General features: G+C 34.3%; 3 protein-coding genes across 5 annotated transcripts; 2 read left to right on the top strand and 1 right to left on the bottom strand.

The window, feature by feature from the left end:
* The first annotated feature begins 607 nt into the window (after nt 1-607).
* On the top strand, nt 608-8,158 carry LOC145618112 (uncharacterized). 3 transcript variants are annotated; one of them, XM_081672901.1, is made up of 10 exons: nt 646-664; nt 839-881; nt 1,704-1,866; nt 3,012-3,195; nt 3,512-3,570; nt 4,981-5,763; nt 6,282-6,413; nt 7,163-7,480; nt 7,595-7,651; nt 7,759-8,158. In XM_081672901.1, the coding sequence occupies exons 3-10, from the start codon at nt 1,738-1,740 to the stop codon at nt 7,918-7,920; spliced, it is 1,824 nt and encodes a 607-aa protein (XP_081529027.1). In that variant the 5' UTR covers nt 646-664; nt 839-881; nt 1,704-1,737; the 3' UTR covers nt 7,921-8,158. The 3 variants fall into 3 exon arrangements, with proteins under 3 accessions (XP_081529026.1, XP_081529028.1, XP_081529027.1); XM_081672900.1 differs by having other exon boundaries at nt 608-881; XM_081672902.1 differs by having other exon boundaries at nt 609-881; nt 4,984-5,763; nt 7,759-8,157.
* A 685-nt stretch (nt 8,159-8,843) lies between these two features.
* On the top strand, nt 8,844-16,982 carry LOC145616259 (developmentally-regulated G-protein 2). The gene is made up of 12 exons (XM_081670955.1): nt 8,844-9,002; nt 9,647-9,735; nt 10,056-10,123; nt 11,001-11,077; nt 11,360-11,540; nt 11,709-11,765; nt 12,005-12,079; nt 12,680-12,799; nt 15,358-15,528; nt 16,034-16,147; nt 16,295-16,465; nt 16,653-16,982. Exons 2-12 carry the CDS (start codon nt 9,666-9,668, stop codon nt 16,746-16,748), a joined length of 1,200 nt encoding a protein of 399 aa, XP_081527081.1. The 5' UTR covers nt 8,844-9,002; nt 9,647-9,665; the 3' UTR covers nt 16,749-16,982.
* A 643-nt stretch (nt 16,983-17,625) lies between these two features.
* Nucleotides 17,626-20,492, bottom strand: LOC145616673 (high-affinity nitrate transporter 2.1-like). Its single transcript, XM_081671436.1, has 3 exons — nt 19,704-20,492; nt 19,227-19,342; nt 17,626-18,268 (listed from the first exon to the last, which is right to left on the bottom strand). Exons 1-3 carry the CDS (start codon nt 20,490-20,492, stop codon nt 17,626-17,628), a joined length of 1,548 nt encoding a protein of 515 aa, XP_081527562.1.
* Between the last annotated feature and the right edge of the window lie 1,579 nt (nt 20,493-22,071).

Below are 22,071 nucleotides of genomic sequence, written 5' to 3'. Positions count from 1 at the left end.
CAAGTGCATAAAATTGTGAGATGAGATAAACTTGAATGTTAATATCGGAGATTAATCTGGGTAGGCTCACGGTTATACACGAGAAACTTGTGGAGAGTTTTATCTCCCATAATCAACCAAAGAAATGACGTTTTACACCTTGGAAATTGAAATTACATGTGATGAAAACTACCTAAAATATAAACTTCCTTTATTCAACCAAACGACACGGTTAATGCATCATTATCGATAACTTATCATTATGTCAATTCTCCATCACACTTCATCTATTCCTCCAACCATCTATGAGCTAAAATCACAACCTTTCCCAATTCAAGAAGCAATAGTAATTACAAAGATTTTAGGCCAAAAGCCCATAAACCCATTACAACTCACAAAGTCACAACTACTAGAATCAAATTTACATTTGGCAACAAATAATTTGAATCCCAAAAAAAGCAAAAAAAATTAAAAAAATTCCACAATATCTCGGAATTTACACCAAATTAATTAAATCCAGCTAACAAAATCAATTTGAAATCCGGGAAACTGTAAAGCCAGAAAAAGACTTTGAGCAGTGTAGTCAAAAAGCTCTTTGTTTCTCTCTCTTCTTTCTCTCTCCTCTTTCTTCTTGGCTCGATTAAAATTTTCTTGCTTGCGAAGCTTCAACAAAACAACAAACCCAGTAAATTTCTCATTTCTTTGTTACAATAATTAAAAAAAGTCCTTTTCTTTCACTTTCATTTTTCTATTTTTGCCGCTAATTCCACCCTTTTTTTTTTCTCTCTCTACTTTCTCTCTCTTTGTTTTCTGTACTGTACTGTGAAGCCTTTGATCAATTTTCCGGGTAAAATCGCAGATTATGAAGTGGGTTTGCAAATTTGGCCTTAATTTTCATATGGGTTAGTTTTGTTTTTCTCTTTTATGGGTTATTTTTCATCAAATTTGCCTTTTTTATTTTTTTGGTATTTATTGTTTATTTGTTGATATTATTTGTACATTTAATTGGAGTTTTGTTTTCCCCTTTTCCCTTTTTTAATGTAGTGTGTTATTCAATTGAAGAATTGGGTTTTCAGTGTATTGAAAAAAGGCATGAATTTGGGAGAAATTGGGGTTGAGTGAAGTTTTCAAATTAACTTTTTTGTTGAATTATTGTTTGCTATATATGGGAAAAAATTGAATATTGGGTGGCTTTGATGTATTTATTTCTAGAGAAATTATAATTGAACATTAATCACCATGATCACATTATCTATTGTATTGAATTTAATTTGCTTCCTTTTGTGTTTAATTGGCTGATTTGTTGAATTACTGTTTTATCAACATTTGGTTGCAAATTATGTGTGTTGTGGAAATCTGTGTTATTTCTGAAATTTTGATGCCCAGATCATTTTATTGACGGTTGAACTTATAAATTTTTGGGTTGACAAGAATTAGGCCTTTATTTTGGGTGATTTCGATTGTTATTTATTGAATTTCATAGTTTTGTGTGTTTTTATTGATATCAGTGCTTCATTTCTTCATGCACTTAAACAAAATAACAAAATAGACTTATTTCCATAGAAATTGTAATTTTATGAGCTTATAATTCATACAGAGCTCGTTCAATTTATTCACGGTTCTCAGTTTCCGTGTTTTTAACTGTTGAATTCAGTTTTTTTAATAGGAAACATTTTATTTAAAAGCCAAATCTGGTTTTTTGTGTTTGCTTGTGTGGCTTTCAGCAAGGTTATCTTGAGTTGGCTGTGGTGAGGTTCCATGAAAATGGTGGTTGGGATTAAGGGAAATGAGGAAGGTGTTATCGAGGATGGTGCAGCTGTCAAACTTAGTTCTGGCTTAGCTCCATTGAAGCAAGAAGCTGATCCTATTGTTTATAAGCTTGTTCGGGTAAATGTCTTAACACAAATCTATTTTTAGTCATATTTGTTGTTCATTGCTGTCTTTCCAATTGTTTTTTGTTCAATGGACTGAATGTAAATACTGAACGCAGATAATAACAGTTTTTAATGTCAGTAATACAATGTAATATTTGTGAGATGGCATTTCTGGCTGACAATTGTGTCACTAAGTGCTTGTGGTAGCATTGATTCTCTAGGATTGCCTGTCATTTTAGCCTTGGTCTGTCGTACTTTAATTCCTGGACTCTGTATCAGCTGATCAACTTTTTGATTTGATTCCCGGACTCTGTATCAGCTGATCAACTTTTTGAAGAATCCTGCAGATTCTTGCTGATTATTAGGCAATTATCTAAAGATTGATTGTATGCGGAGGTGGAAGTTGCTGTTTATCTTTTGGGAGCTTCTAACGGGTAGCTATTAGTTAGATTATCTTATCTTTTGTGATGCTCAAGTGTAATTATTTGGTTAGGCATATCCGCGTATGTTTTTGAGGATTTGATACTATCTTCAGGTTTTCAAAAATCTGCAGAATGAGCGGGTTATAGCTGAGCTGAAACTCTGATTTGAAATTGCTTCTTTTCTGAGTAATTAAGTCTCTGCCACATCCAGGGCACAATATAAATTCTCGACCTTGTTCTAGCTGTTAAAAGTTTCTTTTGGATAGATTTATGCTCAAAAACTTCATAAATTTTTATCCTCCTCCTTTTGTTTGTAGGGTGAACTTCACTGTTCAATTCTGGATGCAACTGTGTGTTTTTAAAGGTTTTGAAGAATTTTTTTCCTTATCAGTATGAGATAGAAAATCTTTTTTTGTTTCAAAATGATCAGCGATATTCACATGCAATGAATTTTTTAGCCTGTGTTTCCTGACTTGGTTATAATAGTTCTAAGGTCATTATCATGTTTTGGTTCTTATGTTAATGTTCAATTGTTGGGATGTATGTAGATTGATGCTTATCCAATTTTTAACAATCCACTTGAATACTGCAAGTTATAATACTGTTTTGAATCGATACTCAATATTAACTTGCTTGTGTGCTGGTGTCTTCATTTGTTGGCTCTTCTCTAACCTGTTTATTTTAAAGCAACAATCCTTTCTGTAGATGAACGAATTATTTTGTCTCTGCTGTATAGGTTGATTTTGATGGAAGGTTTGTTCCTGCTACTGATGATGAGCTTATGGAGGTTGAGGATTTGTTGGAGTTGGAAAAGAGTGATATGCTTTCTATACCTGATGCTGTAGAGACAGTAGCACAAATTGCAGATAAAGTTGAGTTAGATGAATCATTTGAGAAGCCGGACTTAGAGAAGCATGAAGGTTAGATTTTACCCACTTAATATTTTTGCCGTGTCACAATCTTAGCTAATTGTTTTCAGCTTGGCAATAAAATCTTTTTGGTTATTTTGCCATTATTTTTGCATTTCTGTTGCAACTAAAATGCAGAATTGTTGCTAATGACTACCTCATTGAGTTGTAGTTTGAAATATATATCTTCAAGAATAATGATTGTCATGGCTATCCCTATCTTCTATCCCAATCCAATAACGATAATCATGTTGTTATAATAAGGTTGGTTCAATTTGGAAGTATATTTATTTTTTATGCGTCTGATCCTGAAATCATGATTTGTTAGGTTTGTCAGAAATCAAGCTCACCAAAGTTGATGAAGAGAACTTAAGAGCTCAGGCTGAGGTATTCTTTTATTTGTTGAGTTACAATATGCCTTATTTGCAACACTTAAAAAATGCGAAGGCATTGAATTTCTTATTTTAGCATGAGGTTTGGTATTATGCTAATCCGAAGTATTACGAAAATGATGTGGTTTGGAACCAAAAAGCAGAAATTACATGGTAGAACACTATCATTAACATTTCCCCAAATTCTTAATTTGTACCAAACAAGTTGTCAGGTGACTTATTCTAGGCTGCCTTGCTTTTGATCTTTCATTGGCTGTGGCATTTCATGTAGAGATTTTGTATTGCTGGCTGATGTATTTTTTCATTTCATTAGATCGATGAAATGATGAATTGATATAGTTAGTGCTGTCTAGATGTTGGTTTTACGATACATAATGAAAGAATTTTAGAAAAGTTTTTTTTTTTTTTCCTTCTCTTTCTTTTCTTTAAGGGACTTGTAGACTTCTTTTTTTATTTAATTTTTTTTAAAAAAATAATACTATGCTGAGCCTTGAGAATTCTATCGACAAAACAATCATTTAAGAATTCTCCCTATCACAGAAAGAACCACAGAGAGCTAAGTTAGAAATGGTACTAGACTCCACTACAATGTCTGCAAGAGTTGACTATTAAAAACGGACTTTTATTACTGAAGATGGAAGAAAATATGGGGTCGTTTGGTATAAACACTGGATACACACAAAACAATTGGGCAATATAACAAACTTGGACCTAGGCTTTGTTGCTGATATATGTAATAAAATGGGAATAATAAATTTTAAAACACACAAATACCAATTACAGTGGGCATTTTGAGGAGTTTTATTTTTTTTTTTTTTTTTTTTCAGTTTATAAATTTGGTCAATTGGCCCGAATGAAGTTTGTCAGTTCCTTTTCTCTTTCATGAAATTCCTAATCACTGGGCTTGATTCTCAGTTTCTCACCATCATACTGTTGACATTCATTTTTGGTTGCCGTGTCCAAAGTATGGAGTATAAAGTATATGTGGTTTTTTTTTTTTGTATCTTCTTCTCCTTTGTGTTTCCTTTATTACTTTGTGCCATTTGAAATGGAATATAAGGAGTTTTTAATCTTTTTTTGGTCTTTTGTAATTGAAACTAATCAGAAGTGATAAATGTGTTACCTATCTGCAGTATTCATTCTGCACCTTGCTTTGGATCTCTAAATTTTTGTGCTATTAGACAGGGAACAAATGAAAGTTTTGTAGTTTTCTTCAATTTTAATAAAAAAACTATTGAAATCGAACTGGGATATGTGTGCTTATATGGTGTACACCCTCTTTTGTAGTGGGTTCTGTTTTGTTACTGACTAGTTAGCATATAGCTCATCTGTTTGCTGTGTTTGCATGGTTCTAACCTATGAGAAAATATTTTTTTTACCAATTCCATCTATCTGGAACTTCTAGCAGGACTCTCTACCTAAATCTGCATCAAGTTCTAAAGACAGACTTGTAGAGGGTTCTGTGAACAACGGAGAGGAGTCAAGCTGTAGCCCTCATGATGGACTAAACAAAAATGGATCTTCTGGTTCCAAACCTGACTTTTCTTTGATAAAGGGTGAGATCGATTTGGACAAATTAACTACTAAAGAACTTCATGAAACATTCAGAGCTACATTTGGGCGCAGAACTTCTGTCAAAGACAAGATGTGGCTAAAACGAAGAATTGCAATGGGATTGACTAATTCTTGTGATGTAACTGTGACAAGTTTTATAATCAATGATGGGAAGCTTCTGAAGAAAGAGGAACTTGGTAGAAATATGGATTGTGGAAATTCAGTAGCTGGAGAGGTCTGCAGTGCTGGGAATGGTGAGCCAGTGAACTTAGTTGCTCCAAATGTAAGGGAGGATACCTTAGATGTTGAATTGGGGAATTCTTTTACTGAGTCTGGTTGTAGAAGTGATGACCATCTTGATCACAGAGCTGCAAAACGAGCCAGGAAGCCTACAAAGCGATATATAGAAGAATCATCTGATACAGAAAAAGACTTTGGTGGAAAGTCAATCTCTCCATCCAAGCATTTTGGACAGGATAAAGCTTCTTGCAAGGAAGCAGTCAAACCTGCATGGGGTGTTCATTCAGGTGATTTTATCACTAGACCTGATTCCATTGGAGGATCTGGTGTTCAGGTCCCATACGTCTCTCGGATTCGAAGATGCCGTCCCAGAAAAAGTATAATGGCCCTTACGGTACGAAAAAGTTTCAAAGTAGAACATTGAGCTTGCATTTTTCATTTAGGTTTGAACTCCTTACATTTGTCAGTTAGATTAGAACTGCTTACAATTCTGATGTAGGACTATATTACTTCAACAGAGTGATCGGGGAATTCTTTTTTATCGCCAGTGTACTGATATCCTGTCTTAGATTACTTGGTACTGCTGTGTTTTCTCTTGTAGGCTGTCCACAATACCAGTGTGACTCTACTTCTGATATATTACATTACTGGTATTAGTAATGTTTGCATGGATGCATATTTATCTTCCCGTGTTTTTTTTTTTTTTTTTTTTTTTTTTTTTTTTTTCCCGCAAAATTTATTTTTTGGACTAGAATTTTGAGCTCGCATAGGATGATAGGAGTGCACATTTCTTGTGTAACAGTGTTCTTGGTATTAAAATTTGATAGGGAATACAGGTTTGAACTGTTTGTCATACTTCTCTGTCTCTTTTTATCATCTGTTTCTCATAATCTTTGCGGTGCTGTTTTGCAGAAGTTCAATTCAAGTGATGGTGCGTTGAATAGGAAAACTGTTGAGAGTTCTGCTGCAGTGAGTAAGCTGCAGCCTGATTTTCATAGTAGGGGTAAACTTATGGAGACTAAGCTTATTCCATTTGAAGAGCCGGTAAGCAAACATTAATTATGTGAGATATAACATATCAATATAAAAACTCTACTGTCCTTTTCTTCCTTTATTGTGATGTATATTTTCTGTTGTGGTAACTGTGTTATGGTTTAATACTATGTTGAATAAACGGAACAAGTAACCTGAAACGTTTCCTCTTCCCCTAATATTGCAACTACCATTTTAAAAAGTTTCACAAATTTTTAGAATCTCCTAATTTGTACATGGTTTCTCTTTATCTCTTAGCACATGGGTCTCTATCTTTATTTCACACTATCTCTCTCCTCATCTTAAAATCCGTGCAATACTGCCATGTTGCAATATCATGGGAACAGAGGAAGTTTTGGCCAGCAGGAAGTCCAGGAACTGCCATAAAACCTGAATCTATACATGACAACTGGTTTAGAGGATAAGGAACATAGATGGAACTTTGTCATTTCACGTGTTACAAGCATAGTTAGCATGGGCGTTGAATAAATTTTATCATCAACATTACCTCAAATGTATTTAGAGCAGCTCATTTCCAGAGCAGGGTGGGGGATTTGGGCAGTCTTTCTTTTTGAAAATCACAGAGAATGTTTTCTTCAGACCATTAATCTAAAATGTTTGATCAATCTATTTTTTTCAGTGATAGATAGTTTGGTGACCCTTGAATGAACTGGATTGATGTTATTCAGGTCTGCATTTGAAACACCTTTATTGCAAAAATATGTGAAATATGGTCATTCCCTGTGGATGCTTCTTTGCAGGTTGCCTCAGAAGAAGAGAGAGATAAACGATGCTTGACTAGTATGTCAGATACTATTTTTCAAACTAGGGAGCCAAAAAGTGTGGATTCAGTGGATAGTACTCAACTAGAGAATGCATCCGGCAACAACTCTGATGATCATGTAGCTACTGTTCCCACTGTAAAGGGTGGAGTGAGAAGAAAGCACCATCGCGCTTGGAGTTTAACTGAAGTTACAAAGCTTGTTGATGGTGTTGCTATGTTTGGAGCTGGACGTTGGTCTGAAATTAAAAGGCTTTCTTTTTCATCGTATGCCCATCGCACCTCTGTTGACCTGAAGGTATGGAACTGTAATTATTGCATTTATGGGCTCAAAGTACAAAACTACATATTGTGGGTTTGCAATGAAATTCAACAGTAGATCTTTGCTGAAAGACTAGAGTTAATCTTGCAGGATAAGTGGAGAAACCTTTTGAAGGCTAGTTTTGCTAATTCTCAAGCAGATAAAGGGGTAAGCAATTTTATTTTTAATATAGAGATGGTTACCTGCCATTGCTAGATAAAGTATAAAGCTTAGTCGTGAAATTAAAATTGGCTGAATTGTACTAATTGTTGCAGGTGAATCCTCGTAAGAATGCACCGTTACCAATTCCTGCAACAATTCTGGTGAAAGTGCGGGAGCTTGCAGAACTCAATGGTCAGGCCCCCCAAGTCTTGAAAGCCGGTAGCAACAAAAATAGTGGGTCAAGTGTAAATGAAAATAAATCAGGATACTTGTGACATCGTTTGTAAATACTTTCACCACCTAGGTTATATAGAGAAAAATAATGGTGCTGAGTGCTCACCTTGCGACTGCCTTGCAGTCTCTGTATTATATACCTGAATGTCAGTAAAATGACAACTTTTGCGATTTATGCTAGTTCAAGGTCTTTGTCCTTGAGTTATCTACTGTACTTTCAGCTCCATGTTTTTGAGTAGAAGGGAAAGAAAATGTAGCTTATTTTGAGAAATGGTTCAATAGTTTGGTATATTTGTCATGAAGCTTGTAAATTATTGAATATTGATGATCACAGTAGCTGTTCTGAATCAAACACTTGTTAAAAAGGGGGATACAGGCACTTGGTAAAACCCGTGGAAGGATCACATAGCTGCCTCTCAGCTTTCGAGGGGTTAGTCTCTTGGTGTGGCCTGTGGGCTGAATGTTGTCGTTACTGTATACCTGCCAATTTAGTATGAGTTCAATTTTTAGTTAAGCTTCTTATGCTTGTATCGAATTAAAGGAAGAGAAAGTTACTCAGGATCGCAAGGAGTTACTATCTTAATAATTTAGAACTAGAAAGACATAGTAAATTCAAAGAAAAACTTACATCATACAGTCCTTTTCTTGAGCAGATTAAAAAAAACAAAACTCATCATCAAATGGTCAATTTTTAGTTTATGAAGCTTTACTTCTCTAAAATTACATTTTCATTTTGACGAGCAAATAGGGGTTTTATAAATTTATGAAGTTGTAAATTAACTCGTGTAACGGTTTAGGTATAGTTTCAAACACGACATAATTATATTGAATATGTTTTCAAACATTGAAATATGTCATACACTCATACGAGTACATTAAAAAAAATCGAGTAATTCCACTTGAAAATCAATTAAAAGAAAAAAAAAATTAAATAAAAAAAAACAATTTCCTCATCCTCTCCCTTTTTTGCTTTCTTACTGAAAATTTACCAATGTTACTTTGAGTTGTGAGGAAAAAAGGTGAGGAAATAATTCTGGTAAACCCTAGAACTACCTTTGATTCCTCACATCTTCATCCGACACTCTCATTTCTTCTGCAATTCGATTCAATTCACACTCATCAGGTTTCTCTCTCTCTCTTTATCCATTGTCTTGTTCGTTTTACGATTTCATGGAAAATTCTTCATTTTTTAAAATTTGATTTGAGTATAATCAATTATTGCAATTTATGTAGCTTATGGAAAATTTTGGAATTTTGGTCTACCCTATAAAAATGAGAATTTGATTATTCGTTTGAAGATATTTGATTAGTGTTATTCACTTCTTAATCAGTGTTAGAACAAATTTGGTTACCCACCGTTTGGATTTCTGTAATTGTTTACTTTTATTATCTGTGCACTTGTATAGATGGTGATTTTGATGCTTATTATAATTTTTATGGGTTAAATTATATAAAGTTTTAATCTTTCACATCTCTTTTGAAAGATTTTGGGAGCTTATGCTAAATTTGCACCGGTGTTAATTGATTATCAATGGCGATTATGTCAATTTTCGTAATTTAGCTGGATGAATTGCTCACTCATAAAGTCATAAGGTTAATTTCAACTTATGGATGATTTTAATGGAGTTTTTGTGCTTTTACGACATTTGGAATTAAAAAAAAAAAAGGTTATGCTGATTGCTGAACATCCGTGGTTTTAGTTGGAATTCGATTGTTAAGATGCCACTATGCCAGTTTTATTTAATTTTTATTTCCTGTTCCTATCAGTGATTGAAGTTCAGGAACCATGGGGATCATTGAAAGGATTAAGGAAATCGAAGCCGAGATGGCTCGGACACAGAAGAACAAGGCTACAGGTGTGTGTTATAACCTTTTGAGAGGGATTATAGATTGAAGTAGAGGACATGCATTACATTTGATGGGTTTTTTTTCATTTCCAAGTAGAGATTGGGTAATTAGTCATGAGTCAATACATGGAAAGTAGAAGAAGTAATTGCCTAAGTGTTAAGTGTAAATGGATTTTATGTTGCGTTTCATTGTACAATGTTGCTTGCAAATTCTAATTTTCTGTCCTAAATATTTCGACAAAGTTTCCTGATAAGGCTCTAGGGAAGTTGGAGTTGATTATTTGTGGTGTTCGTTGTACTAAGAGCATTTTATATGTTATTTTTTTCAGAGTATCATCTTGGTCAATTGAAAGCAAAGATAGCAAAGCTCAGGACACAGCTATTAGAGCCTCCTAAAGTACGTAATCTCTTGAGAAGTTCTTCCTTTTCTGATACTTGACTGATCCTGGATATCTTGTAAAATTGTCTTCTCATTACCAATTCTTACCAAATTTTGCAAGCAAAATCTGAACTTTTAAGGAGATTGGTGTAATTTTTATTTAATTTGGTTAATTTATTCTATGAGGATGAATTCATTACCAAATCCTACAATGCTCCTTGAGTATTAGAGCAACTCACATTATAAATAAGGACCTGCTTACAATTAAAATAAATTGTGTAGCTTAGCTTGCAAGCTGTTGTAGCTCATGCTATAAGCTTGATTGAAGAAAAGAAAAGCAAGCTCCACTTACAATATAACATGTGTTTAATATGTTTTATTTTATTGGAAAGGTACAATGTGTAGCTATCCATTGGAATGTTTAGCTGCTATAAAGTATATAGCTTAAATTATTGATGTGGCAAAGTAAGCTACAATACATGTAAGTTGCTATTTGGTGGCAGATTTTCTTGTCATATATGACTTTGCTTGTACCTCAAACAAACTTATTTATATTAAAGGGAGAGATGTAAGTTGTCATGCCTTTCTGCACGGCTATTGTAAACATATGCTGAACAAATTTGTTTGTATATTGGTAGAATTGAAATTTTTGTTTGCATATGGGTAGAATTGACAAATTTGTTTGTATATTGGTAGAATTTCAATCTTAGGTGAGGTGTACACTGGAATGGGACTGTTTGTCTAAGGTTGTTTCACTGCTTGTTGTCTTTCCTGGAATGTTGCTGTTGTAGTTTGTAGATTTCTATACGAGTCATCTCTCGTCTTCATTGGTTTTGTACTCTCCAGATTGCCTGCTATAGAATTGGTCTTAATTGTTATTTTAACTCTCTATCAGGGTTCTAGTGGAGGTGGAGATGGTTTTGAAGTCACGAAGTTTGGGCATGGACGTGTTGCACTTATTGGATTTCCAAGGTTATCTATCTTCTCTATCTTTTGCTGTTGGTTTTAATTGTTATTTCCTATTTGTTGGCTGTTACATTTTTTTACGGCTTGCAGTTTCTCTAAAACAATATGCAACTTCTCGAAAAGAATTTGTTAGATTTCATCTTTCATGGCATGTCATGGTGCTGTATATGAAAGTTGTGGTTGATGACAATTTGACAGCCAAATTTTGTCGTTAGTGTTAAAGTGTATTGTCTTTTATAAAGTAACAGTTTAAGCTGGTATAATGCTCATTATATGCTCTTGCTGCAGTGTGGGTAAGTCAACACTCCTAACCACACTTACTGGAACTCATTCAGAAGCTGCCTCATATGAGTTTACCACACTTACCTGTATCCCGGGAATTATACACTATAATGATACAAAGATTCAACTGCTTGATCTTCCTGGAATTATCGAGGGAGCTTCTGAGGGGAAGGGGCGTGGAAGGCAGGTAAATTATGCCACTGCTTAAAAATGTGATTTGTGATTTTGTGATTTTTGATCATTAGTTGCTTCTGCCGATAATTATCATAATTGAGGTATTCCTATTCTGAAATTCTAATTTGGACCTGTGTTTACACATATCTTAGAATTTTTGATTACATTATATCTTTATCAGGTTATTGCTGTGGCCAAATCATCAGATCTTGTACTAATGGTTCTAGATGCCTCGAAAGTAAGTAATATTTGTCTTGATATGCAAACAATTCTTTGTCTATTTCATTTACATCAATGCAAATTTTTATTGGGAGGTAGCTAGCTAGAGAAACTATTCAATTAGGCGTGTTATTTATCTAGTATTCTAGAAAATTGTGTAATTGTCTTTCAGTGGTTTTATTTGCAAGTTAGGTCAACTTCCTTTGGTTTTGCTGATTCATTTGTTGTTGAATGTTGACTTTTTGGGAAATACTTAAGAGTGAGGGACATCGGCAAATATTGACTAGAGAACTGGAAGCTGTGGGATTACGTCTCAACAAAAGACCACCACATGTAAGGTTTTATTTGATAAAGCAAATCTAAGTGATGTTTTTGTGGATTTAATATATGGATTTCTATGCATACTATTGAAAACTTTTACTTTGTGATAATCACTTACATTATCGCTGTCACCTTTTTTAGGATTTTCTGTTGCCTAGCTATCTTTAATTTGCTATTTTGCTCCCATCCTTTACTAGCTACTCTTCCAGCTCATGTGCTTATGTTGTTATCTGTGAAAGTAAAAGTCTTTGTTGAGTGTTTGCAGTCTTGCTTGAGTCACAAGATGGAATGATGAATATTATCCTGAAACTTCCATTATATATACTTGCTTAGATACTTTTAACTTTCTTGTCCACTTCTTGATTTAATATGCTTTGTAGGCACTTGGTTTATTGTGTAGAATTTTGTAGAAAAGAGAAAAAAAATTCTTGCAATCTCCATTCTTGCCTCTCCTTTATGAATCCAGTCTTCACTTTCTTTCCAATGTATCTTTGGATATAATTTTTCCCACTTATTTGGAAAATTTGTTTAATGGATGCCTCACACTTGTGAACTAATGCTTCTTCATATTAGTTTCTATTGCCTTTGGTTCTCACTTTGTGCTATTAATAGATCTACTTTAAGAAGAAGAAGACTGGGGGCATTTCTTTCAACAGTACAATGCCGTTGACACATGTGGATGAGAAACTTTGCTATCAAATTCTTCATGAGTATAAGATTCACAATGCAGAGGTATTAGCTTCATCTCTGTAATAAGCTCCAAAAGGTGATATGTATATTTTCTTTTGTTCTTGTGCTGCATTTTAGTCTAAATCTAAATTAACGAAAAGAAATTGGTCCTTTTGTCTGTCTTCTTGGTTTGAATCGTGATCTCCCTTCTGCACTACAGTATTATACTGTTTGTAAGAAATGAAGATGTACCAGTTGACATTTTGCAATGCATTGTTTTTTATTTATAGTTCCTTTTTTTTTTCCTAAAAAAAATTATTTTTAAAATTTTTATGTTTATGATTAAAATTCCTTTGCTTGGGTATTTGTTAATATATACTACCTCCGTTTCGCATTATCTGCAACAAAGGAATATTTTATATCTCACAAATAATACCCCTTTGTTGCAGATAATGCGAAGCGGAGGTAGTATTTGTTTTTGCTTGTGACCAGCTTTTAAATTCTAGTTTGAATCTACCAATTTTGGCTGAAATGGGACATGTCATATAAGTTCCCCACCTTAGTGTATTCTGTATCTTTTCATGAAGAGTAAAAAAGGATCAGGTAAGGATGGGAGGGGTACCAAGGATAAATCGGAATCCCCCCTCCCTCTCTCTCTCTCTCTCTCTCTCTCTCTCTCTCTGAGAAGATTGAGATCTTGTCCAGTTCGGCCACCTTTAGGTTGGACCTCGTGGCCAAATGTTGTTGAAGCCTTAATGATGTGGAGAAATTTATTTTCTTCTTTCTTTTGGACTTTTAAAACTCAAGAGACAATTAAGCACTGGGTAATGTACTTCGTATAAAAAGCTCAAGGCACACCAAGGCCTTTCTGATTTCCTAAGGCGCATATATTAAACTATACAAAGAAATTTATGAGAAAACTGTTGTGTGCCTCGGGGGTGCGCCTCAATGTGCCTTGGGGTACCAAAATCGTTGAGCATAAACCACAAAACGCTCATGACCCCTAATGCCTGCACCTTTTCAAACACTGGCACTGAGAAGAGAATAATGGAGTGCTGGAAGTGTTCTTGTCTTCTATCCTTTTTACTCCCTTGTCTCTTTTCATTTCTATTTATAAGGGAATATGAACATTGTTTTGTTTGGAGGGCTTATGTAAAAGGGATAAAATAAAGAAGGGTATCTTTCTCTGGATTTTTGTGGTCTAAGGCGGTTTGTACATTGTAAGTGGGATTAAATCCATCCAAGCTTTGTGATGTGGGAATTAGGAGGCCAGGAGCATCCGTTTTCAAACCTAGGTTTCAATTGGTGAAGATTTGTTTTAATTTTCATGTGGAATTGTTTTCAATGGGTCAAACCTAGAGGTTTTTTCTTGGTTAAGGCGAGCTGAAGGCTTGGGTTATGATTTATATTTGGGGAAATGGAGGCAAGTGGGGGTGTGATATGCATATGGCCAAGCAGCTTGTTGCATATCCCATTGCTGCTTTGCTTGTCCATGTGGCAGTGGTATAGCAAGTACTTGCAAATCTTGTTTTTACAGTTTTGCCTTTGTGAGAGATTAATTTGGCATACGTCTCTGTGACTTTGTGTGATCACATGTTCAGCCATATGTCCAATTTCTTGCCAATCAGTTAGGGTATAAATAGGTTGTTTCAGAATGTATTCAGAGGCTTAAATGAAGCTTGCTTTAGGGGTACATCAGTGTTTAGTTCCAGTACCACCATATAACTACGTGACAATGGGGCAAATTCATTATTCTTTGGTGAATGATTAAATCCCATTTCCAGTCTTTTTGACAGCCACCCTAGTTGATTGGCTAGGCTAATTTCTAAAATATTTCTTGGTGTTCAATTTAAGTTTATGTCAATATATAATAAAATTCTCAGAAACTCTCTGTATGTTTGTTGAGAGCATCTCCAATGGTTTCATTGTAAGGACTTGCTTGCAATATAAATAAAATTTTAAGCTACATGCTTACCATTGGAGAACAAAAAATTGAGCAACATGCTAGCAATTGTAGCCTAAACAAGCTACATGCTTGATTGTAAAAGAGACAAATATATTCCACTAATATTGTAACATGTGTATAATTATTTATTTATCTTTTAAAATTTATTTTTTACAAACTAAAAATGTTGTAGCTTACCATTGGAACACTTTGTTGCTAAAAAGTGTTGTAGCTTAAAAATTAATGTGAAAAAGCAAGCTACAAAGTATTGTAGCTTGCCATTGGAGATGCTCTGAGTAATTTGGTCAACTTTTTGTCAAATGTTTCTGGAATAAGGACTACTATGGTTCTTTAATTTGGATATCCTATAATTATACAATTGGCTTGATCTCACCCTTGACTTTATTTCATTAAGGTGATGATATTGACTCGTATATTCATAATATAAAACTAGTATGTTGCAAACTTGGAATCCGTAACTTAACCTAGACTATAATAATTGATTACCTATTTTCTTATAGAAGATTCATTTGGACCATAGGAGTTGATGCATCATATTTAATCTTAGCAAAATTCATGGCTTTGATGCTAAACCTGCTTGAATTTAACTATATATGGAGTAAAATGAAGTGTTTTTAGCATCCTATTAACGGTGTTTTGTTTCCTCTGGTTGCAGGTATTATTCCGTGAGGATGCCACTGTTGACGATCTGATTGATGTAATTGAAGGGAATCGTAAATACATTAAATGTGTGTACGTGTACAACAAGATAGATGTTGTTGGTATTGATGATGTTGACAGGCTAGCAAGATTGCCGAACTCTATTGTCATTAGTGCCAACCTGAAGGTACTTTTTTTGGCATTGGCTAATTTAGTTATAGCTATGATTAGTTTGCTACTAATCTAGTCATTGTATGATAAAAAAAAGTTGGTGTAATGTTAAACTGTAAAGCAGCAGACTAGGACCAAAACACTCCTATGAAGTATTTCATAGCTGGAATGTTGATGCACCGACAGTCTTTGTATGTTAATGTTCTAAAGACATTATATTGCTCTATATGTCCTTCCCATCTCTGCATTTTAATAAAGAAATAGAAGAATAATGTATATCTTGTGTTTAAACTTAAATAACACTAGAAAACAATTTCTTACTGATTGTGCTCCTTTTTAGTTTTGCTCGAAAACATTCTTATTTGACTATACTGTTTCTATTTGTCCACAAAAAAACTTACTTGACTAGAGTGTTTTTGGTTTTTGTTTACATGTTGGATCTAAAGTATCATGATTCTTCTGCAAATAGTGTGTACACCTTCTAATAAAATTGCCCTGGTATTCAATTTATGTTTGAACAGCTTAATTTAGACAGATTACTGGCTAGAATGTGGGAGGAGATGGGACTAGTTAGAGCTTATACAAAGCCTCAAGGACAGCAGCCAGATTTTTCTGAGCCTGTGGTACTTTCTGCGGTATGTCATTTTGAATCATATTATGTTCTGTTCTCACTCTCTTCAGGAGTCCAGGGTATTCAATAATAGATTCTTGTTAGAGCTATTTATGTATCAGATTTGCTTCCAACTCTCCTGTCATGTTTATATCTTTGTTGTTCTGTCTAGGATCGAGGTGGTTGCACAGTCGAAGATTTTTGTAATCATATACACAGAACTCTAGTGAAGGATTTAAAGTATGCACTTGTCTGGGGCACGAGTGCAAGGCATTATCCTCAGCACTGTGGACTCTCACATGCCCTTCAAGATGAGGATGTGGTCCAAATTGTTAAAAAGAAGGTGGGTTTTCGCTGTTTCTTAAATCATTACTGCTATTTCATGAACGCTTCATTTACCTCTTGTACTATTTGAATTTTTGAATCATTGGAAGTTAAAAACTTTTGCTGCATTCAGTACTTGTGTTGTATGTCCTTTGTTCCTTCCCACAAGATAGTCTGATGAATGATCAATAAATTGTGTTCTGCAGGAGAAAGACGAAGGAGGGAGAGGGCGGTTCAAATCACACTCAAATGCCCCTGCCAGAATAGCGGACAGAGAAAAGAAGGCACCACTGAAACAGTAGGACTCGTGGTGTGGATGATGTTGTGTTTTGAGTCCATCAGGTTGTAAGGTCTTTTTCATGGTCGAAAAGAGGTATTTTAAAGATCCTCTTCTAAGTCTTCAGTCAAATACAACTGGGTTATACCCATTTTTGTCCGCATCAGTTAGTATTTGATTATGTCTTACAGTTTCATTTGTTGTAACTTTGTGACTCATACATCTATAGTTATTTGAAAAGAATTTTCTATAGATTTCATTCTGCATGCGGTTTTACTCAGTTTTACTCGGAACTAAGTATTTTCTGTAGATTTCATTGCATTTTTGTGGCTTTTACTCTCCATTTCAGATTATAAGCTATAGTTAGTCGACTTCTGGTAATGTAAATTGACATTTTATTCTACATTGATAGATAATACACTACTCTGAAATTACTATAGTATATGTTACATTGTTACATAGCAATATAGCAGCACACTACCTAATGTATGTGCTCATTTGCATTATGTAAATGTAAGCATCTATCTTGTTTAGGGTGGGTAAGAGTAAGCATAATTTATCATTAGGCTAGTATAAGACGTTTATATCATAAAATAACACAAGATGAAGTATATTTCTGATCACAAATAGGATTATATATCATAAGAAATGATATAGTAACACAAAATGAAGTACTCATCACAAATGAAGTTCACTTGCCACTCGAACGGGAATAGCAATTTGATGATTCAAGTTCCATCATCTCACGCACCAAAAGTACCAATAGGGGTACGCATGATATTTTGGCTCATACAGAGTTGCACTCTTTAAAATTGTAAGATACATACAGTATATGTTTTAAAAAACTAACAGCTGAAATATATTAGTACAAGTTTGATTATATGCTGATAGGAATGCAAAACCTAGGCGTCGGTAGGAGGAGAAGAGGAGCAGAAGCCATTCCCACGCTCGGTTCGTGCACTTTCAGCAAACTTGATATTCCTTTCGTGCATTCCCTTACTCTGCTCGTCTTTGTTGTACTCAGCCACATAGTAATCCTCCTCGGTAGCAGTCTTGGATGGAGGGAAAAACATACTACCCCATTGTGGGAAATGCACAAAGGCCACTGGGACGGTACAAGCAATGGCCATAACACCCATATAGAGAAGACCGTCTTCTTTGCTTAAGCGATTTCCAGAAAAGAAAATAAACTGGGTCAATGCCGCTCCCACGTTGCCTCCTGCACCAGTGAGCCCAGAGATGATCCCTAGGGATCGTCGAGAGATGAAGGGCACTATCCCAAAGGTGGCTCCACAAGCAGCTTGAGCTCCTAAGGAGAATAGGATTAAGGATACAATGGCTGTGGTGAGGTCTTTGGCCAATCCAAGCCAAACGCAAAACAATCCACCAGCTGTTTGGAGGATCCATAGGGTCCAAAGCCGCCCCCTCATACCAAAGTAATGGGCGCTATAGTCCGAGGCTAACCCCCCCAATGGACGGGAGAAGAAGTTTGCTAGCCCAAAGCTGGCTGCTATGATTCCCGCTACGTGCAAGTTTAGGTTAAACCTGTTGACATGATCACAAACATAAGTATATTTCCTGACTTAGCTCTAATATTAGATTAGATACTGTATGGAATAAAATGGAGTATATACTATCTATATTATAGTGTCTAGAGTATATGTAACTTCAAGATATCAACTGTTTATAATTTTCACGAATATCTAAAGGGTATGTAGCAATATTATATTAAGTCAAACCATTTAATTTAAGAAAAAAAAAAATAGAAAATACTTGATCGAATAGAGTAATTGATAGGATCTAAAAACGTGCCCAGGCCCCAGGGTCGTGGAATCAATTCAGATTCTATGTAGTTCTCCGTATTAAACATAAGGAAATAGGTGACTTATTAAGAGATTCCTTAATCATTACTATATCAACTTATTTAAGGAGACTAAATTAATTAACCAGCTTGATTAAGGAACCTCATGTTATTAACAGCTTGCAAGCATTATTGATTATGAATTTATGATATATGGATCTTCTCATGACATACTACCACCGTTACATATTATTTGCAACGATTAGACATTTTTAGCCAAATAACCTTTAGGTAAAGTTATAATTGTGTCGTAGCTTATAAGATCATAAAGTGATAAAACTATGAGAAAAATACTATTAGCCAAATCTTGCAGTTAGTTATATCATTTTATGAATTATGGTGTATATATATATATATATATATATATATATATATATATATATATATATATATATATATATATATATGTCAATATGTGTTTATCAAAGTTATTCTTCAACCTTAATATTTTACTATTTTTTTTAAGCTATTACTCTACTAAAGTAATATTGCTTCACGTATACACAATTTTTGCAGTTCAAAGACATGTTGTGTATGTTGGATTTGGTTTCATAAATTCTAAAACAAAAAAAAATATAATTAATGCAGACAATAAAGAAAGAAATCATAAAAAATTATTTTAAAAAAGTATCATAAGAATACCTATCAAAAAAGTATTCTGCAATAACGTTATCAGTAGTCAACTCCACACCTAAGGAGTAGCCATAGAGGAGTACAAAGATCCATGTCCGGTAATTGGAGACAGCATACCAAAGCACCTAAATTAGAGAAATAGATTGGCAAGCAAAAAATATGTCAATTATTGGTATTATACTCTTATAAACCCAAATAAATATACAAAATAACGTATAACTAAGAAAATTAGAGTGTACACAAAATCATACAAAAGCATGCATGTTTGTTACAATTTACAGATGTAAATGAGATTGATAAAACATTCCATATAAATAATAATATTCTGAAAAGACGATAAATGATGAACCATTAATTGAGCAGTATGTACTAATACGCTGTATGTATGTCTAATGTATAGTAATAAGTTAATAGCTAGACATCTTTTTCATGATTAAAATTTAGAGACGATCAATGTAACAAAATAATACTACAAGGATAGATTACCTTAGGGAGTTTGTCCTTAGCAACCTCACCCTTCTTTTGTAAGGCACCAAGGTTACCATCAGGCAAATCTTGACCAAGTGTAAGAACCAAAATCCCCATAATAATATGAAGCAACCCTGGAATGAAGAAGGCAATCCTCCAAGCTACAAAAGACGTGGCTCCGATACGACAAATGATCTCATAGACCACAGGCATAAGAAGTTGGGTTGCACCACCTCCGGCATTACCCCATCCTGCAGCCGTCCCATTCACAAGCCCTATAATTTGTCCGTTAAACATGGTACTCATCCAATATTGGCACGACACGAAAGTGGCTAGACAAAACCCTATCATGAACCTCACTGCCACGTACCCTGATGCATCTTCTATCAAAGACATGCAAAACACGGCAGGGGCTATCAACATGACTAGGAATGCACAAGCGTACCTCGGTCCCATGAGGTCGCAAAGCGTGCCCATGACAAGCCTAGAGAAGACACTTCCTGAGACGGAAGCTACTCCTGCGTTACCAATGTCTACTTGGGTGAGATTGAGGTTGTCCCTTATGATTGGGACCAAGGGTGCAGCCGCGAAAGTGGATATGAAACACGTACAAAAGGAAATCCAACTTAGGTGGAATGTAGTCATGTGGGGTTTGGCTAGGGATAAGATTTTGAATTTTGTGGCCTTGTGCTCTGCATCGACTGGCAGAGCAAACTTGGCCGTGTGGGATGGGGTGACAGAGAAGGCGTGTGACGGGTCCTTCCCATTCACCCCATCCGCCGAGTGACCTGGCTCACTTCCGGCCATGAATTTTTTTTTTTTAGATTTTTTTTGTTTGGGGGGGGGGGGGGGGTTGTAAGTATTTAGCTAAGGCGGTATACCTAGCTAATAGTATTTGCTTAATTACTTGTTTGGGTTTTTTTTTATGAGGATAACTAATTAAGTGACACCACTATTTATAATACTTAACATTGACAATGTAATGAAGTTAAGGATTGAAGATTAGAATAGGCAATAAGACTTAATCAAATAAATTTAAGTTTAAACATAGTTTGTTAGCCTTATTGGTATTTAAAAAGTGTATCATTTAAAGGGTTGTTTACAATGTCAATGGAGAATCGAAAAAATTGATGGAATCCAGACGGAATCTATTAGTATACACGAGTAGTGGCCAAATTGGATACTTGTTAAGCAAGTAAAATACTTGGTACGAAACAAAGTTTGGCACAACTCTAGTATATCAGAGGGTTTTTACTAGGCCGTGCTTGAATTTTTCTCACTTTTCCATTGTGTAATTTGTTAAAATTTATTTTACTTTGCTTCATTTAGTTTTACTTTGAAATTTCGAATACTTTATAATTCCAAATTTCGAATATTTGATTATGTACTTCTTCTGGTCATATTCTTTTCATTTAAAATCTAAACACTATTTGTAACTTAAAATATATAATCTTCTATGTCTCAAAAAAAAAAAAAAAAAAACTTTTACTGTATAGTTTATTCAAATTATAAGGTAAAATATAATTAAGTGGGGTATTGTTTGATTCTTCTCGATAACTAATTTTAGATTAGCAAACATATATATATATATATTTTTTCACTAACGTGTAATTCTAGATATTTACAATTCGCATTAGCAACTAGATGAAAGCGAAATGAGAAGAATTTAAAGAATTAGAGAGAGTAGTTTAGTTCAAAACAGTAAACTATATTAATATTATGTTGTAAGAATTAGAGATAGTTTTACAATCGTTAATAACAAACAAGTAGATCAAGACTATCATCATCTTTAATTTGAATTTGGTACGGATCTTTTTTAAATAACAAATATGTACGGAGTAACTCATTTCGTTTGCTAGATCATCAAAATAAAAATGAATTTTTCTTGTTTAATATGTACTGTATTACGTAGTCAAACTCTCATTTTATGTAGAATTGGTTTAATTTTTCTAATACAAATGTATCATTATTTGTTTAAATAATGCACATTGGATCATCATGCAACCCACTCGTCAAAAAAATAAAGGGTGATTTATTAAAGGGTGTATTAAGTCATAATTTAGAAGAGTGTTGATTAAGTAGATAAAAATGAAAAAATAATGATAAACGTTACGCCGCACGTAAGTAACTACGAAGAGGGTGGCTTACCTAGGTACCAAAAGTACAAAGGACAATTCATTCCGTTCGCCGAATCTCTCTAATATATGAAGAGTAGTTGACTTTTTTTTTTTACTCCTAGTTGATTTAACAATTATTTTCGATTTTTCGTTCATAATTAAAAATGGGATCTAATAACTAAGGGTAAAAACGAGACAAGATAAATTGGATCGAGTTTTTACTCTATTCATGTATATGTTCTTAAGTAAATCTAAATACGAGACATTAT

Source organism: Chenopodium album, chromosome 26 (genome assembly GCF_948465745.1).
Source record: "Chenopodium album chromosome 26, dcCheAlbu1.1, whole genome shotgun sequence".
NCBI classification, from domain to species: Eukaryota; Viridiplantae; Streptophyta; class Magnoliopsida; order Caryophyllales; family Amaranthaceae; genus Chenopodium; species Chenopodium album.
This window is presented reverse-complemented; position numbering and strand designations above follow the sequence as displayed.

Excerpts from the sequence above, each read along its gene's own strand:
- LOC145618112 (XM_081672900.1), top strand. The coding sequence starts at position 1,738 with ATGAAAATGGTGGTTGGGATTAAGGGAAATGAGGAAGGTGTTATCGAG. Across the intron at positions 3,196-3,511 it reads GGACTTAGAGAAGCATGAAG|GTTTGTCAGAAATCAAGCTC; the intron begins GTTAGATTTTAC and ends ATGATTTGTTAG. Across the intron at positions 5,764-6,281 it reads AAAGTATAATGGCCCTTACG|AAGTTCAATTCAAGTGATGG; the intron begins GTACGAAAAAGT and ends GCTGTTTTGCAG.
- LOC145616259 (XM_081670955.1), top strand. The coding sequence starts at position 9,666 with ATGGGGATCATTGAAAGGATTAAGGAAATCGAAGCCGAGATGGCTCGG. Across the intron at positions 10,124-11,000 it reads AGCTATTAGAGCCTCCTAAA|GGTTCTAGTGGAGGTGGAGA; the intron begins GTACGTAATCTC and ends ACTCTCTATCAG. Across the intron at positions 15,529-16,033 it reads TCATTAGTGCCAACCTGAAG|CTTAATTTAGACAGATTACT; the intron begins GTACTTTTTTTG and ends ATGTTTGAACAG.
- LOC145616673 (XM_081671436.1), bottom strand. The coding sequence starts at position 20,492 with ATGGCCGGAAGTGAGCCAGGTCACTCGGCGGATGGGGTGAATGGGAAG. Across the intron at positions 19,343-19,703 it reads CTAAGGACAAACTCCCTAAG|GTGCTTTGGTATGCTGTCTC; the intron begins GTAATCTATCCT and ends TCTCTAATTTAG. Across the intron at positions 18,269-19,226 it reads GCAGAATACTTTTTTGATAG|GTTTAACCTAAACTTGCACG; the intron begins GTATTCTTATGA and ends TCATGTCAACAG.